Source organism: Suillus fuscotomentosus, assembly GCF_016647785.1.
Source record: "Suillus fuscotomentosus strain FC203 chromosome Unknown F5891scaffold_3, whole genome shotgun sequence".
NCBI lineage: Eukaryota > Fungi > Basidiomycota > Agaricomycetes > Boletales > Suillaceae > Suillus > Suillus fuscotomentosus.
This window is the reverse complement of record NW_024539515.1, coordinates 388,638-405,579: the sequence shown is the minus strand read 5'-3', so window position 1 is coordinate 405,579 and position 16,942 is coordinate 388,638. Positions and strand designations below refer to the sequence as shown.

At 48.7% G+C, this 16,942-nt stretch overlaps 5 protein-coding genes across 5 annotated transcripts; 3 read left to right on the top strand and 2 right to left on the bottom strand.

Annotated features, from left to right (window-relative positions):
* Nucleotides 1-125: 125 nt before the first annotated feature.
* On the top strand, nucleotides 126-1,652 carry F5891DRAFT_999618 (3-isopropylmalate dehydrogenase). The gene is made up of 5 exons (XM_041378554.1): nucleotides 126-225; nucleotides 278-312; nucleotides 369-545; nucleotides 597-1,128; nucleotides 1,182-1,652. The coding sequence occupies exons 1-5, from the start codon at nucleotides 212-214 to the stop codon at nucleotides 1,558-1,560; spliced, it is 1,137 nt and encodes a 378-aa protein (XP_041232539.1). The 5' UTR covers nucleotides 126-211; the 3' UTR covers nucleotides 1,561-1,652.
* F5891DRAFT_999615 (Vps5 C terminal like-domain-containing protein) lies at nucleotides 1,653-3,972 on the bottom strand. The gene is made up of 4 exons (XM_041378553.1): nucleotides 3,548-3,972; nucleotides 3,054-3,495; nucleotides 2,644-2,999; nucleotides 1,653-2,587 (listed from the first exon to the last, which is right to left on the bottom strand). The coding sequence occupies exons 1-4, from the start codon at nucleotides 3,890-3,892 to the stop codon at nucleotides 1,766-1,768; spliced, it is 1,965 nt and encodes a 654-aa protein (XP_041232538.1). The 5' UTR covers nucleotides 3,893-3,972; the 3' UTR covers nucleotides 1,653-1,765.
* F5891DRAFT_999614 (GTP cyclohydrolase II-domain-containing protein) lies at nucleotides 3,973-5,663 on the bottom strand. The gene has a single exon (XM_041378552.1). It carries the CDS (start codon nucleotides 5,554-5,556, stop codon nucleotides 4,204-4,206), a length of 1,353 nt encoding a protein of 450 aa, XP_041232537.1. The 5' UTR covers nucleotides 5,557-5,663; the 3' UTR covers nucleotides 3,973-4,203.
* Nucleotides 5,664-8,154: 2,491 nt separating this feature from the next.
* On the top strand, nucleotides 8,155-10,511 carry F5891DRAFT_999608 (uncharacterized protein). The gene is made up of 5 exons (XM_041378551.1): nucleotides 8,155-8,923; nucleotides 8,976-9,022; nucleotides 9,073-9,267; nucleotides 9,317-10,140; nucleotides 10,191-10,511. Exons 1-5 carry the CDS (start codon nucleotides 8,371-8,373, stop codon nucleotides 10,348-10,350), a joined length of 1,779 nt encoding a protein of 592 aa, XP_041232536.1. The 5' UTR covers nucleotides 8,155-8,370; the 3' UTR covers nucleotides 10,351-10,511.
* Nucleotides 10,512-12,282, top strand: F5891DRAFT_999606 (uncharacterized protein). The gene is made up of 9 exons (XM_041378550.1): nucleotides 10,512-10,767; nucleotides 10,827-10,887; nucleotides 10,939-11,028; nucleotides 11,085-11,159; nucleotides 11,215-11,268; nucleotides 11,319-11,361; nucleotides 11,414-11,440; nucleotides 11,501-11,643; nucleotides 11,693-12,282. Exons 1-9 carry the CDS (start codon nucleotides 10,556-10,558, stop codon nucleotides 11,930-11,932), a joined length of 945 nt encoding a protein of 314 aa, XP_041232535.1. The 5' UTR covers nucleotides 10,512-10,555; the 3' UTR covers nucleotides 11,933-12,282.
* Nucleotides 12,283-16,942: the final 4,660 nt, after the last annotated feature.

Sequence of the window (16,942 nt, the reverse complement as noted above, 5' to 3'; positions counted from 1 at the left end):
TTTGAAGAAGTTCTTAGTTAGCGCTAAGTACTGCTAACATGACGAGGATAAACGTGGGAAAGATATTCATGATCTTCAAAAGGTCAGGCGATCGATTATCGGCCGATAATAAATAATATTATCTTCGGACAGCTGACTCTTCAGGCAGGTTATAACAACATGTTTCTGAACGCAATTAATATCGACCATCTTCCGCTTTTCCGTCTTGCAAATGGCTCCCAAGTCGTCAGTCCGTCGATCCTCACCTGTAATCACCACTGACTTCTATGTGTGGCAGGTACCGCATCGTCGTTCTGCCAGGGGATGGCATTGGTATGTCATTCCTCTGATCTAATCAAGCAAGACGTGAAGCTTAAACGATGTTATAGGACCAGATGTTATCGCACAAGCAACGCGAGTGCTAGAGCTCGTCAGCGAGACATCTACATCGGTCAAGCTCGTCCTCGAATCTCATGACTTTGGTGGATGTGCCATCGACAAATATGGCGAATCCCTTCCCGCATCTACCCTGACAGCGTGTCAGCAGGCGGATGCCATTCTTCTGGGTAAAAAAAATCCTGTTCAACCTTACGACCATGAAACTGATTAGAATCCAGGCTCTGTGGGTGGCCCCAAGTGGGGCCCCGAAGCAAAAGTCCGCCCTGAGCAAGGTCTTCTTGGCATCCGCAAAGCTCTGGGTTTATATGCAAATGTTCGCCCAGCGAACTTTGCGTCCGACGCCTTGCTTTCATACACCCCTCTGAAGCCCGAGATCGCCAGGGGTGTCGACATGATCGTCATCCGTGAGCTGATCGGTGGTCTATACTTTGGTCCTCGCCAGGAACAAGGCGATGGCGATTCCGCATATGACACCATGGTATACAGCGTTGCCGAGGTCGAAAGAATTACCAGGGTTGCAGCACAAATTGCTCTTGCTGCCAACCCACCCCTCCCCATCCACTCTATCGACAAGGCAAACGTGCTTGCAAGTTCGAGGTTGTGGAGAAGGGTTGTCACCGAGACACTTGCAAAGGAATACCCCCAGTTGACTGTTGACCACTATCTCGTTGACTCCGCTGCAATGATCATCGTGGCTAACCCCAAAAAGTTGAACGGTGTAATCTTGACTGAGAACATGTTCGGTGACATGTAAGTCTCGTTCAGTTAGTTACTAGTGACGATATTCATCAATTTGATTTCAGCTTGTCAGATGAGACGAGTGTTATCCCTGGTTCTCTGGGATTGCTGCCATCGGCATCCCTTGCTGGTGCACCTGCACTAGCTTCAGACCCCTCTTTCAAGCCTACTTCAGGCATATACGAGCCTATTCACGGCTCTGCCCCCGACATCGCTGGCAAGGGCATTGCTAATCCAATCGGCACCATTCTCAGCGCAGCCATGCTCCTGCGGTACTCCCTTGGTCTCGAGAAAGAGGCCCAGGCTGTTGAGACTGCCGTTCGCAAGGTGTTGGATGAGCCGAGTGCTGGTGGATATGGCATCAGAACAGCTGATTTGCAAGGGAAAGCAACGACTGTCGAGGTCGGCGACAAGGTCGTCGAGGTGCTCAAGTCCTTGCTGTAGATAAATCGACGAAAGTATACGACTATGGCAGAATCAATGGAAGTGTACATGTATTCTACTACTGAAATCAACAAATTGATCCGATCGAGTATCTGTGCTCTCGAATTTGAAGATCAGCATTCCAGTTTGACAAACAAATAGCAATCCATTGAGCAGTACTAATCGACAAATGTGTGAAAGCATGGTCCGTCCTCTGTCATAATGGCTAGAACATATTAGCAAGCTTGGTCGCTGCAACCCGCGCATCCAAGCGTGGGCGTGATGGGTGTACCCGCATTGATTGTGACATGTTCGTCGGGGCGAACATTCCCAGGGGGTCCACTGCCTGTTGCGCGCTTGCAGAGCGAACATGAGCGTTAGTGGCCAATGGGGATTGTGCGAAACCCGCAAGAGGATGGGTGGCAGAGGATGGAACAGGAGAATGAATGGCTCCCCCAAGGGGGCCTTGGGGCAAAGGCGAAAAGGCGGAAGCAGCTACCGGAGGGCCCAACGGTGATGGTGATGAAGTGTTAACATACATCGACTGGGTCCCGTCCACAAAGCGGCCACCCAGAGGCGGGCCAGTTTCCCGTGGTTGCGGGGGTGCAGGCGAGTGTGCGAAGGAGTTCCGTTGAGGTGTCGAGGGTCCCGCACCAGGTGATTGAGGAGGAAGTGGGTTATGTCTGAATGAGGATTGAGTGGGTGAAGGAGCGGCTGGCGGCATCCGGTTTGGAGGCTTCGCGACAGGAGGCGTAGCCCTGATACGCGTGGGTGGTATATCGTCTTCCAGAGGTAAGATAACAGATGGCTTGGGGATAACATTCGGGTTTGGAAGTGCTACCTTCTGGTTGGCGTTATTAACATCTGTGCGAAGCGCCTCCAATTCTCGGAGTAACTGCCTCTCGTACATGAGCGACGAACGAGCGTGCTCGATCAAAGCAGCGGTGATATCGTCCGCAACAGTACGCTTGTGTGTATCCATTGCACGATGAAGATTTTGGGATATGTTGTTAGCCCGTTGAGCAAGCACTTGCTCATATTTATTGGCCTGTTGTAGAGATAAGCGCTCTCACACAGAGAAAATATTAAGCAGATTGCACTTACCTCCTCTATGTCCTCCAGAGCTTCATCCACCCGCTCAGGCCTAATGTTAGAACTTGCCTTCAACCGCTCTATATTCCTCCGCTTAGATATCGTCGACTTTACCGCAGCCTGATACTCTTCCAATACACCGGCTCGTTGTAACAATGCTTCCTTTGCAGAACGAGCGTTTAGACCTTGATACCCAAGGGTATCCCCGATGACGACACATTCACTAATCGCCTGCGCTTGATCCAGATCCGTGAGAGTATGCCATGCTCTTCCGAGCTTCTGCAGCGCATGTCCAAGAGGAGGATGTGACTCCGTAGTAGCAACATTAATGAGTTTGTTGCCCATCTCCGCATGCGCAGTAGCTAGAGCTACAACTTGGGTCAACAAATGGCAAGCCTGATAATCACCTTCAAGCCACTCACATTTACGTGTGATCGCAAGTTTGTCGATGGCTTTAGCAGCATCGAAAAATTGCGTTTCAAGCTTCGTCAATTCAAATCGCGCACGTTGCAGTACCTCATCTTCGTCAGGTACGCCTCGGCGTATTAGGCCAAACCCTGAGCCCGTTTTACGCCGAGGCCTTGGCGTCGGCTGATAACCGAAATCACTCTCGATAAACGAGCGCAGTTCCTCGTCATGAATCACAATTGGATCCTCGCATATCCGCGTCAACCACCTCTGCAGCATTATTCGCACAAGACGATCATCTTCCTCATCTGTAGGCGCCGATGTTTGGGCAAGAGGTAGTGCAGGTATAATAGTGTGAGGACAATTGTTGATCAGCGCTTCGTAGAACTGCTGAAACTCGAGGTATGAGCGGGACACATTGCGGTATGTGGTGCCTGTAAAATTAGACAGTGTTGTCTGCGAGCGCAAGTCTGATTACCATGTGGATGATAAAGTGCAGCTAGCTTACCTGGGCATCAAGCTTGAAGAGGATATCCCGCCTATTCCTGTCCATTCCAGTTATCCGCACACGTAGATATGGTTCCATCTTCTCATATTTTGTACCGTTTGAGCCTACTGTCGTCTGCGGAGAGACAAGGCCAGGTTCAGGCTGGCCATAAATCTTGGGTTCTCTACCATACAATCCATCTGTCTCTGTTTTTTGGACACTCACTGGTGATGGTAAAGACGGGGAAACGCGACGCAAATGGGGTATTGGAGAATTCCGCTCGTGGGGAGTCGTTGGCCATGGTGGTGACGTGTCGGTGTTTCCATTGGCAAAAATGGAACTAGTAGAGCTAAGAGGATCAAACATGATGACACCGGATAGTGCTTAGAAGGACAGTAATAGAGAAAGTGATGATTGATGTGTGCTGGATGGCCGCAATTTCGCCAACGCCTCAATTTGATGTGATAATAGATCACATAAGCAACTATTATGAGACAACTTCAAGCAGTCCTCGAATTCTGACTGTAGATCTACCGGTAAAATTAATGAGTACACTCTATCTAAGGACGACCAAGAAATACACAGGGTAAATAGATGATAATAATAGTCATGTTAAAGTCAAACCCCCTGCATATTATCTTCATATTATCTGTGCGAAGGAGCGACATGGAGTTGCGTCATGACTCGGCTTGCCCGCCTGCCAAATAAAGCGGCAACATATGCCCCATGCGGAGAATCTTGGTGCGGAGGTACCTGTCCAAGTCCTCCCCTCTGACCGCCTCTCCGCCGATCATGGTCACACCTTCAGTTTTACCCAGGTCAGCCTCTCCCGCGTCCGCTTGTGAGTGAGAGCGATGTCTCCAGCTTCTAGGCACCATCTGCACCCGCTCTACAACCCTCAGGCCCTCTTTCTCAAGAGCTTGGACTTTGTCAGGGTTATTTGTCAATAGCCGAACACCCTCGCCAAGCTCTGAACCAAGCCCAAGGTCACGCAAAATGGCGACCGCGATTTCGTACCCACGTTCATCGGCCTGATGCCCGAGCATCAAATTGGCTGTAACCGTGTCATGGCCCAAATCCTGCAAATTATAGGCGCGTATTTTGGACAGAAGGCCGATTCCACGACCTTCCTGCTTCAAATAAATTACAGCACCCCGGCCGGGAATCGTCCTTGAATTAGGTGATGCATTGTTGGGAAGAGATATCGGTTGGGAAATGAGACGAATAGCTTCGTCCAGCTGTTCGCCACAGTCACAGCGCATGCTGCCCACTGTTTCACCAGTGAAACACTCGGAATGAATACGAACAAGGGGAGACGGGATGGAGGCTGTGGGGGATGGTTGATGCAATGAAGGACGAGAGGGGTGTTGGGATGTAGCAGATAGTTTTCCTACGTATGCCCCGCGTACGATGCGGTCCATGTCTGTTTCGTCATCATTCCAAACAGCGTCTAAAGAACGGCTGCGGATTGGCGGTGCTAGAACAGAACTATCATCCGAGTATTGTGCTGAGTCTACGACAATGGCAAGGTGCTCCTTGTTGTCACGGTTATTGTGGTAAAGGTGTAAGAAGACTGGACCATATGGCGTGGGTATACGGGTACGAGCCATGCATTTAACTTCTATAGAGGATATGGGTGATGGTCCAGCCAACGAAATGACCTGAGAGGCTATAGCTGGTTGCAGAGAGATGGTGGGCTGCAAGCGCAGTCTTCGAGGGCCTTGCTTGCTCACATATGACATACGCTTGCGCTCCTGAGGCTTGTTTGTATTCTCTGCAGCCCGCTTGCCTCGAGCTACGGCATCGGCTTGGGCACCGGGAAAGAAATCATGATGATAATGGTTTCGGGTGGTGTGGGTGCCTGCAGATGCTGCTACAGCAAGCAATAATGGGTCTAAAGCAGCATCCCTCCTAGAGAATTTTTGCACGCCTTGCCATCGTGGGCTGGTGAGAACGTCTAGGAGAGCTGTGTCAGACTCTGCTAATAATGGGGAAGAAATGTTCGGATAAAACGATTCTGTTAAGGCCATTTGAATGGAGCTGAATTCAGCACAAGCGTTGGTGAGGCACGAGTGGGAGCAAACGCCGGACTACGCGCATCTGATAATGTCTTGCTTATAAGTTTGATGCAAGTGTGATCAATAATAGGTGACGCTGTGACTCAGATCTATATATGTGACTACATCACTCACCGCGTGAGCTGCGGTGAGCAACCATGAAATCCAACATTTAATTTGGGTAAACGTACTCTCCCAGATGGACCCTGCATCGGAGTACTCGCGTTGCCTGATTCTGTGACATCTCAGTGTCAAAATTTGTAGAAGGCAGGTAAGCATACACGCTATTGTCATCTTTGGGTTGTTTTTTTCACGATCGTGGGCAGTTGCTTACTGTGTTACACCCGAATTTTCTAGACACTTCAAATTCGGGTTTGTCATTGTCGATTAAATATGCTTAGAGCTGTGATTTGCTAGACTCCGTGTCCAGCGGGTTTTGGGCGCTGATATCGAGTAAGCCCTACTTGATTCCTAGACTTGATTCAAATTTGACCAGAAGGGTATTCGCCGATTCGTGTCCGGTGTCTTGCTGACGGCCCAATGGTCTTTCAATCGGGTCGTCATCGGTCGATGCTCAGCATTTATTCCGATTTTCCGAATAGGTCGTTGGTCATGGGTATTTGAAGATTCCCGGATACGTACGTATTGTATCATATCATCAGCGTTTGATATCAGAATGCAAGAAACCCTGATCTTCAGCAATTTCCCACTCACGCTCCCATAAGCGCCCACGAGCGACCCAAACTTCCCATTGTCATCCGCGCTCAAACAGGCTCAAGCATAATTCCAATAATAAAAATTCATCGTCGCGGACGGGGGATAACGGTTTACACTGACATTATCCTTCGGCCGTTGTGGCAGCAAAGTAAGGACATTCGCGACATGATGTCTGGTCCATTTCCTGGAGGATATTGGCTATGCTGACGCCCATTGGGACCTCCAATTCAGGGCTGAGTTCACACTTCCTGCGGTCGCGCCCCGCTATGTCATGAAGTAAGACATCCGAACGACCGGCACCCTTGTTATTGTGGACATCCATCCGTCAAGATTTGGTGACTGCGCTGTGCACTCTAGCATCATCCATAATCGCGTGCTTTTGGTGCTCTCATTTGTCTTTCTCTTACGTTGGACATAGGGTCCAGTTCAATGTGCATTTCTCCCTCCGACTCGATCTGTCTCGAGGACGTTTGAAGTAATTTAGTCACAGCGAGGAGCAGCTATGTGGAAGTTAGTTGGCGGTGATCAAACGATGGGGGATGTGCCAAAAAAAACTCGATTCTCCGGCACTGGGCAGGTACCCATGATTGCGTGGCAGGGAGTAATATTAATGAATGTCGAAATCGACAACGGAAAGAAGAATTGATGAAGATTAGAAGTCAATTACATATTATGAGAGTGGATACACCTCCACACTCATGCCGTGGCCTGCGTAGGAAAAAGTTGATGTATGCCAGCTGGCAACCGACAAGTTGACGAGAAGCGATGAGTTTGAAATTTGACAGGCCCGGGTGCCAGGTTACGATCATGATACCGTCTTCTCTTGCTCAAACTATCATGACGTGCTCAAGCTTCGAGTTTTCATCACGAACTTTATCGGTCACAGGCTGCTCGCCATTACTAGTACTTTCATGGCTTTGACATTGTTGTATGGGCCAGTATTAAAATGCCACATTTTTACTCTCTCGAAGCTCCTTGCATGGACAACAGGTACAGCATTCCTTCGACACGGATCGTCGTGGATCAGACAATTAAGACTCCAGAGTCCAGAATGTATGTGCAGTAATTGTAGACTTTTAGATGTCATTAACCTGCTTTTGTCACGCAGCGCGTCTGCAGCAGCCTTCTGTGATCACCTTGTTGCACCAAATCAATTATTTTCAGAAGGCGGATACATCATGATTCCATGTCTCGCACTGCTACTGAATGATCAGAATTTTGTCAAGTGGATCCATCGACGAGGCCCATTTATCAGCGCGACTGGAGAACCCAAGGCAGGCGAGAAGCTCGTGTTCCGCGCAGCATATGGCAAGCTCAGGAAGGATCGTAAACTGACGCGAAGTTGCTCGCTCTCTCGTCAATCCAGTCATATTTCAGTGCAAGGTGTCAAGGTCGTTACAAACTAAGTAACCGCTGCCCTGTATTTGGCAAGGATGGAATGGAATTACAGATTGCGCAGGCGTCGCACCACCATCATGTCTTCTGCTTCCCTTCTCTGCCGTTTCTTGAACTGGTGATACGCGTATGACAGAATTTGACGAATTCAGCCAGCTTCGAATGGTGGGTTACTCTGGTTGACAGTTGGAATGACTGAAGGGTCCATCGACTCCTACTTTTTCTTTCGTGGTGCAACACCTGGTAAAATTAGAGGATCCGCCTGCAGACGACCGCATGGTATGTTCGGACCGTCGTGTCCGATGATAGAAGTAGTCTGAATCTAACGTGATCAAACGCGTTGCAGCCTCGCTGCTTTGTAAAGTATGACTCCGACGAGTGTACAAAGAACCTGCTAATGTACAAAAGGGCTGGACTATTGCTTGCCACTTGCTGCACTTGCATTCTATTCCCGTTCGTGACAAGCTCACGCTAGAGAGGATCCACGGATCAAACAAAACGTTAAACCCTGACCTAAGTCAATTTCGACTGAAAATCTCCGGGCCTACAAATTGAGAAGTACTCGGAAGAAATTTCCCCCTCAATTCTCTTTTTTCTCTATCCCATCGATCACACAAGCGATTTATATCGGCTGTTGGATGTCATCTCCTGAAGCACTTGTCGGCGCTTATCCCGATGTTGGGCAAGCCTTTGTTAGCTCTCCTCCCATTTGCTTCTAACGCGCTCAACAGCAATCCAAACCAAGATGGCAGGATACACTCCAAGATCGTCGAAATTCTTTCATCCACCACTAATGGCTGTCTCGAAGAGCTGGGTTACCACCCAAACATAATGGAGAAGCTAAAACAAACCACCCAACTCGTCCGATCACTCCAAGAGGACAACGGAAAACTCTATCAAGACAATTGCCGGCTCGCAGTAACCATTCAGATACTCGAAGAGCGCATCGCACACCACTCGGCTAATCCGAACACTCAGATGCAACAATTCTCAATGATGCAAGATAGAATACGTACTCTTGAGAGTGATCGCCTTGCTCTCGCTCGGAAAAACCAAGACATCCTTCTCAGTGTCAATAAAGGCACCTCACACCAACATCTCGTCCAAGAACTCGACCGCATGAGGGTATATACTAGTCGCGTTTGCAGAGACATCCAAATGCTCAAGGACAAATGCGCTATGGCTACACAAAGTGGCGAGTCTTCTTCAGGTGTATCATTTCGCTCAAGTTGGACATTTCCTATTCTCTGTACTCTAGCATTTCTGATTGCGCACTACAGATTCTGTCCCTCAAATCGCCCAGCCCAGAGTCCCTACCCCTAGCGATGTTGGTACTTTCTATTTAATCTCACAAAGTACTAATGACAGTATATTTAGGTTCATCAGCGACGGGTATCTGCCGAAGGTGCTCCCCGACTCCACCCATCTCCTTTACCGCAGCAACAATTTCAACAACAAGCACAACCCTCACGACAAATGCGACCGCAGGTTCAGCACACCCTACCACCTCATCAGCTCCAACATGCCCATCAGGCACACGCTCAAAGGAGGGTTTCTGAAGGTGTTCAAAATGTACGCCTATTCCCACTGCATTTAGACTCTGAAGTAATCCTCGTATCAGCCTTACCCACCTCAGCAACCCCTTCCTACGTTGCAGGGATGGAAGCACTCACCACCGGCACACTCACCACCGGCACCAGCACCTCCAATGTTTAGAGCCAGGTCACCCACAGAATTTGCACACATGCCTTCTACTTCAGCCCCGGTTAATACCAATCGCCCTCAGCAACCGCATTTTACCCATCCGCATACGCTTACGTCGCAAACTGTCTATCGAAATGGAACTGCATCGGCACCACTCGTGCCTTTCAATTTACACCCCAAGTTGCATACCGTGACATCACGTCCTACTCTATTTGTAGATATGACCGGGGAAGACGAAAGGGTGACGGAGAAAGCTGGAGGTAGCCTGCTTGATCAGCCTAGCGGTCTAAAACGCACGAATTCTGCCATGGATGGTTCAGTAGTGCAGGATATCGAGTCGATCAAGAGACAAAGGACCACAGAGCCCACTCAGTCGCCTGAAGATACGATCGTCAATGTGAATCCTGAGCCCAAACCATCCTCTCCAGACACTGTAATCGGTTCAAAACCAACCTCACCAGTCTCACCCTCACTTCCTGCACCACTTCAAGAAAAGGTGGGTGCGGCCTCAACCGGTCAAGTGGGCGCCGCAAGCGACGAGGTTTCGATCCCATTCACGCCTTCAGATACTGCAGTTGGTTCCAACCCAACTTCACCAAGCTCCATCACACCGTCGCCTGCTCAAGAACAGACGCCTGGCCCACCGAGTGGGGATAATTTGCGATCCGTTGAAGCATGTGTCTACATGATCTACGAGCCAGATGCTGAAGTAGTCGATGGATATTTCTGTGGCAGATGCCTGTAAGTCAACCCTCGTTCTGCATGTCCTCAGTCCTGATTGTCTCTCCCAGTGATCGCTATGACAACAAGATGATACCCGAACAACCGGATGTGTTAGTGAACCCAAAGTTTGAAGACCTTTTTATGCATTGTACGCAAGAACATCCCACGATCTGGGAGGACCTCCGTCATAGGAGAGACCTTGAGCCACCAGCACCACCACCCTTGTGACTCCCCTTCCTTCATACCTTATGTTTCTACACTAGTACGTCTTGCGCATATTATTATCTTATGACCACTAGAATTGCGATAATTTTACGCTATGCACATCACGAAATGTCAGCCATATTATGAATACATCTCAGTCTTGATTCGAATTCTAACCGCCCATGCCACGAGTCAGTTCTACAGCTCGTCATCTCACGCATCGATTGTCATGTTGAACGCGAGCCAACCTACCGTCGACATTGTGACCGATCGGACCACACACGCTCTCGAGGAGCCACCTGGCGCAATACTTGTCGGCGTGTTTATACAGTTTTTCTTCCAGGGTATCATCGTCATCGAAGCTGGGCAGTACTACGAGGTGTGTTATGAAGATTCCTGGGGTCGTAACTTTTTTGTAGCGTTCGTTACTCTGCTTTCTGTGTGAGTGGTTGGCCTGGTGTATCGCGAGTGTTGTGCTTAGTCTCCGGTGCTTGGGAAAGTGCACAGACGGCGTTCGAAGGATACATAGCTTGGAAGGCTAATGTAGACCGTAAGACGCTGGTACGTCGATGTATCATCATGCTAATCTCTGGTTTGACTTCTTGGGATTAGTTGATGATTCCGCAAGCATGGTTCGCACTTTTCCTGAACGGTTTCATCAGTGGAACGAACAAGCTCTTCCTCCTCCGACGCTGCTGGCGGGTATGCATTCCAAGTACCAGCTCTAGCGCAAACTCTCAAAGTTCTGGTTTTGCTAGGTTACGAAAGGAAGCTGGTGGATAGCCGTCTTGTTCGCGTTCACGATAACCACGTACGGCGCGAATATTTTGATCGTGTGTGATTTACTGTTTTGCTGTTTTGAATCTGACGTCAATCTGGCATGTTCAGGCGGTGGCTTTTTCACGTCTGAGCGCCGTCAATCCCAAGCCTAGCGACGTCATAGTACGTGAAGGCTTGCTTGACCCTGCATGTGTGCCCAACTGCATTTCTAGCTGAGCGTCATCGCATTTTCGTATTGGACAACGGCGGTGCTCGGTAGGTCACGATGAATGATTCTATGTGCAGGACTGATGGTATGCTCTTGAAGTGATCGATGTCATTCTTTCTGTTATCCGTGAGCCTTTTTAAGTTTTCAACTTCACCAAGACCTGATTTAATTGATGTGATCCAACAGTCGCTTACTTCTTATGGAAAAACAAAACCGGCGTGCACCATCTCGACAGAGCACTCCTACGTTTCTGCGCTGTCGCCACAGAATCTGCAATCTGGCCATCGCTCTGCATTGCCGTTTGCGCAGGACTGTTCTTCTCGCATAACGTGGGTGCAACTCCAAGTCGTTCACACCAACAAATCTGACGATGCCCAGAAAAACGCCAACCGTCTAGTTTTCGTATTCTTGCTTCAAACAGGCAAGCTCTACACCTTGTCGATCCTCCGCACGTTAAACGCAAAAGTCAAGCTACGAGAAAGAATGAAATCAGACGACTTTGCGCGAGGCTCGTTGGGAAACTGGTCTTGGCGACAAGCTGACTCGGGAGTGGACCGGGAGATGTCTATGTCTGCAGCGGTGAGTGAACTGCGATTTAAAATGTGCATATGTGGATGAATGTCTGCGTTAAGCACGAGTGGTCTTCGTTCCGGGCGGCAACGAGTGGACGCCTGTCGTCGATCTCGATTGGGCCGTCGGAAAGGAATGTTATGGATAGTCGGATGTCTGTGCTTGATCAGCACCTTCAGTCTCCGATGCCGATTCACTCGTACTTGACAGACTTGCCTTCGACTTAATGACGCGGAGGCCTCGATGCGTGAAGTTTATGATTAGCTTACATGTCATTGATATGAGGATAAGAAGTAATTCGAGGGGTATACTATTAGTGGCTATGCATATGATAAGTTAATGTTGACGTTATAGCATGAGCGATGAAAACGAAGAGTACAACACTAGAAGATATATTAGCCAATTTAGAAGCAGCCGCATAACCGGTCGCTCCCATGCTCTCCAGCGTTGATTTGCGCTGCAGGCGGTTGTTGTGAATTAGGATTCGGTGAAGCGGGACGTGAAGGAACATGGTCTTCATCAGGTATCCAGTCTTTATTTTTGGGAGGAGCACCCGCTGCAACATTGCGCTGTAGATGGATAGATAAATTATCGAATAGATTGAAAATAATTTCATCAAACTTACCTCTTTGCCCTGCGCGAGAGGAACATCAACAATAGGCGACAATGCATGACCCGTCCATAGGTCACGTAGGCGGGCCATGAAGGTCGTAGAAGTAGCGGCGGATGATGGTTCGGTGGTGTGTCGAGACTGAAGAATGTAAGTCGAAGATATGATTATGTCAGTTGACACTCACATTCTCGCGGGCATTCATATGCAAATGAGTTGTTTCCTGCGCCGTGAATGAGTAGTTGCGTGGCAGTGGAGATGTAGCAGGGAACTGCAAGGAATCGTTAAGTCAACTCCGAAGTAAATAGATAAACGAGACGTACATCCAGGGGATCACGGCGCTGACCATTGCGACGTGTGTTCGTGCGAGAAGGAAGGACTGTGCGGCGATAGCGAAAGAAATCGCGTCGTTGTGTGGTAGGGGAAGGTCCTTGCGGCCGAGGAGCAAAATATGTGACATGTGGTTTACTAGGCATAATACGACGTGTTGCGTTAGACTGCAAAAATGACATTGATGGATGCGTAGATGAGTGTAGGGATCACATACATCAAGGATATTGGAATCTTTAGGTTCGTTAGTCTGTCAGAAAATATGATTGTAAGTGGATGGACGAATATATACATGCGCGTGGATGCATACGTTGGGCCAGATAGTGGCAATGATCTTGGGTGGAATGTCGCATATGTGGATGTCCAAGCCAAGGGTTGAGTAAGCCAGCTGGTGTGAATCGGGTGAGAGGGTGAGGTAGTTGACAGATTGAACGTCGAATGAGGCGAGGAGCTGGCGGGACTCGAAGGCCCATAGCTTGATGGTGTTGTCGAGGCAGGAAGTACTAGCAAGGAGAGCACAATCGAATGAAAGTGCTAAACCATCAATATTGATGGTGTGCCCTTCGAAGGGAGCTCCGACAGTCTTTAGCGTTGATACGTCCAACTCATAGATGGTCTTGTGATCCGTGGCCCACTGGTCCTCAATATTATTGAGGTTCAATACGGCCACGATCGTTTTGTCTTTGGTTGTCCAGAACATCGGCACATGGGACATGACGCCCTTATGAGTTTCTTTCCCCACTCTAACATCTACTTTCTGTGTTTCAATATCCAACACGTCAAGCCAGCTTGCCACAATTGACTTGAATGCAAGCTTCTTCGAGTCTCGCGAGAATCGAACCGTACCCATCCCGGTCCCGTTATCATTCCTGAATGGGCCAGCTGAGAGTTTGCCAGTGTCAAGCTCCATATCCGCACTGTGAAATCGTTCGACCTGCACGCCAATAGGGTGTTGTCTGCAGAGATATCAATGCAGTCGATCTGCCCTCTCGAAGGGTCTTCAAATGTTCTAACGATCCCGGTCTTGACATCACAGACTTTGAGCTCCCCGCAGTTGACATCTCCACCAGCAATTGACCATCCCTTGATACCTCCACTGCACTTGCTTTCTGCTCACGGACTTCTCGCGCTTCCTCAATCTCCTTGCCAGCCCACAGGTCCCATCGTCGAGCAGTCTTATCCCCTAATCCGCTGATCATTTGCTTGCCATCTGGAAAGTAGCACATGGATGAAACGTAGTAGCAATTGAAAGGTTCATGACCTTTCAAGGTCATGATTGGTGTCAGAATCAATTCGTTTAATGTTGCGCCGGGCTGCGTCGAGCTGGAGGCCATGGTCAATGTCTTCAGAGTATGCCACTTCAAAGGACTGTCGGTGAGCTCTTCTTGCGTGCCGTTGGCTTCATCAAAGTTTCAGAAAATGCCCACCTTGTTCGAGCGCTGCTGCACTTCCCTGCTCAAGCTAATTGTCAGTTCATCTGCACCGGGGATTCGGATAGGGCTTATCATCTTACCAAGATAATAGCTGCAACCTGAAAATGATGGGCACATGGCCGTATCTACCGCCTCTCGAATAAGAACCTCAGCCCTCTGCTTCTCACGTTCTAGCGCTCAATTATACTATTTACGTGTTCGAGCGCTCAAACCTACCCAGCCCCAGTTCGAGCTCTGCATGCGTTCTATCCTACACCCAGAGGTCCTCTGATACCCGAGCCGCGCGTGCGCGTCTACTCTCATCGACAGTCAAGTTCTACGAGCCAATTCTTTGGCAGATGCCATCCTGCTACATCTTCACTACTTATGTCAACATGTCGGAGTTCACCGCGCTTGCATCCTCCCGTCGTTTTACCGCCAAACTGTCAACTTTCAGTAGGGAAATGTCGAATGGCTTAGGGCGCATCTGAGGACTCCGTCGGAGTAAGTTTGTTGTAAACGACCCTTTCCGTGCCCATAGTTACTAATATCTACACATTCCAGGTTCGCCTACAGGACCTTAACACAGATGCCGCATAGCAGCTTTGATATCGCAGCATCTCATGCCTCGCGATCCGTCACTGCGCTTCGATATCGAATGGGTCAGTGCTGAGAGCTATGATCTTGTGCTTCCGGTCATGACAGGTGTTTCATCGCGACTGTAACGCTGCCTTACACTCGCCGGTCTCGTATCAGGATATCCCCGCAATAATCATATCAATGTTGACGACTACTCAAGTACATCGTTCATTTTTGGCAGGGAAGAACAAGAGAAAATGCATGAAGAGAGGAGAAAGTCGTGCCAATTCCTGGAAGCTTGGGTTTGCCCCCCATCAACGAGCACAGCGTTGCGGCCAGTGCACATGCACGACACGCATTTCTGTGAATTATATTCCTGTACGACACATAGTTTTGCTGTGTAAAGAGCACACCTTGCGGAAATTGCAACAATTGACTGTTGAGACACATACATCTGGGCAAGATTCTTTGTCGTATGTCAAATCTTGTAAGCGGTGGTGATACTAGTGGGGACTGACTTGGCCTGTACACGCTAGACTCGTGACCAGTCTATGTACACGCAATGTGCACCTCACCTTGCCAATGACCTTGTGTGTTGAAACACGCACAGGCAGTAAATCAAGGGCTATGCTTCCATCCGACAAGACGCGAGGGTCGTTATTAGATGTGTTAAACAAGGATTGGATTGTGTGTCTAATACGCTGCACGCATGTATCTACACAGTACCAAATTTCTACATCGACGATGTGCCTTTAAGCAGTGCTAACAGTCATTTTTGAGCGGCCTTGACTCAGGTAACTTCAAATAAGCCTGATCCACCTGCACAAACAGATTTTTCATTTCCGGATTCCTGAGCCACCTGTCCGGACATCAATCCTGAATTTTCGGATAACAGGTAGGCCCCATCTATATCCGGGCCCTGTTCTTCTGCCTTGCAATAAAATACCGGAAATAGCTGAGTCAAAATTGAAGTCTGCTGGCAATCTGCTGGCGTTGTAAATGGTTTGAAGGGGTGGGTAGGGCGGCCGGGTCTGCACGGAATAATATTCAGGATATACTTACAGGCAAGCCATATTCCTACGGTCTCCCTTTCTGATTTATTTCTGAGATTCCATATCACATCTCACAGATGGTGCGTCTCTCCTTCCGAGTCGTTGCCGTCGCTACTGCTTTGGCAGTGTCTATGGCTGTCAGTGCTGACAGTGAATGCCAATACGCTGGCGGCCTTTGCACCACAGATAAGGACTCCTGGCAATGGATGTATGCCAAACGAAGCCGACCCAGATGTAAGTATGAGTGATTTGATCCAAGATTTATGGACTCACCGGCGTGGCAGGGACCATTTTGCTTCCCAATTGGTACAGTGTGATTGATTGCCACACAACAGATAAGTAGTTTGTTGCGCTAGGCGACGTACTTACGGCACACATTTCTATCAGTAATTTGCTGACATGGCAAATGTTATCTGTTATAAGTCCTGCGCAGAATAATGTTAGGACATAAACGCACCCCGTCTTCCTACCAATTTATTTCCGAGATTCCATATCACATCTCATAAATCATGCATCTCTCTTTCCGAGTTGTCCTCACCGTTGTTGCTGCTTTGACAATGTCTATGACTGTCAGTGCTGACACTGAATGCTATTCAGAGGGCGCCCTTTGCAACTCAAAGGCAGATTGCTGTAATGGCTATGACTGCGTGCCAGTACTGGACCTGAAGTTTGATGAGGTGAGTATGAGTAGTTCCATCCAGAATTTGTTGACTCACTGGCGTGGTAGCCTTACTACGTAAATATGTGTGAGAAATGAGCTGCCGTGAGTCGTGTTTTTTTGCTTTCTCATTGGTGTCGTGTGATTAATGGCACCAACATGTAAGTAGTTTGTTGCGGAAATACTTGTTTCTGAACAATTTTTGCTGCTGCTCGAGCAATGAAGATTTTAGGATAGAGAAATTGGAGTGCCCTTGAATGTATAACTTGTGACTGAATTATTTATGTCGCATTGTTTTCTCCTCGTTGTAAATCCAACGAATCCGAGCGGAGGCTAAGAACGGCTTTCTGGAGCGTCAGTCCTTGACATCCGTTGAATGCCGTGACGTAAGCCGGAGGGGAAAGTAAATGTCAGCGA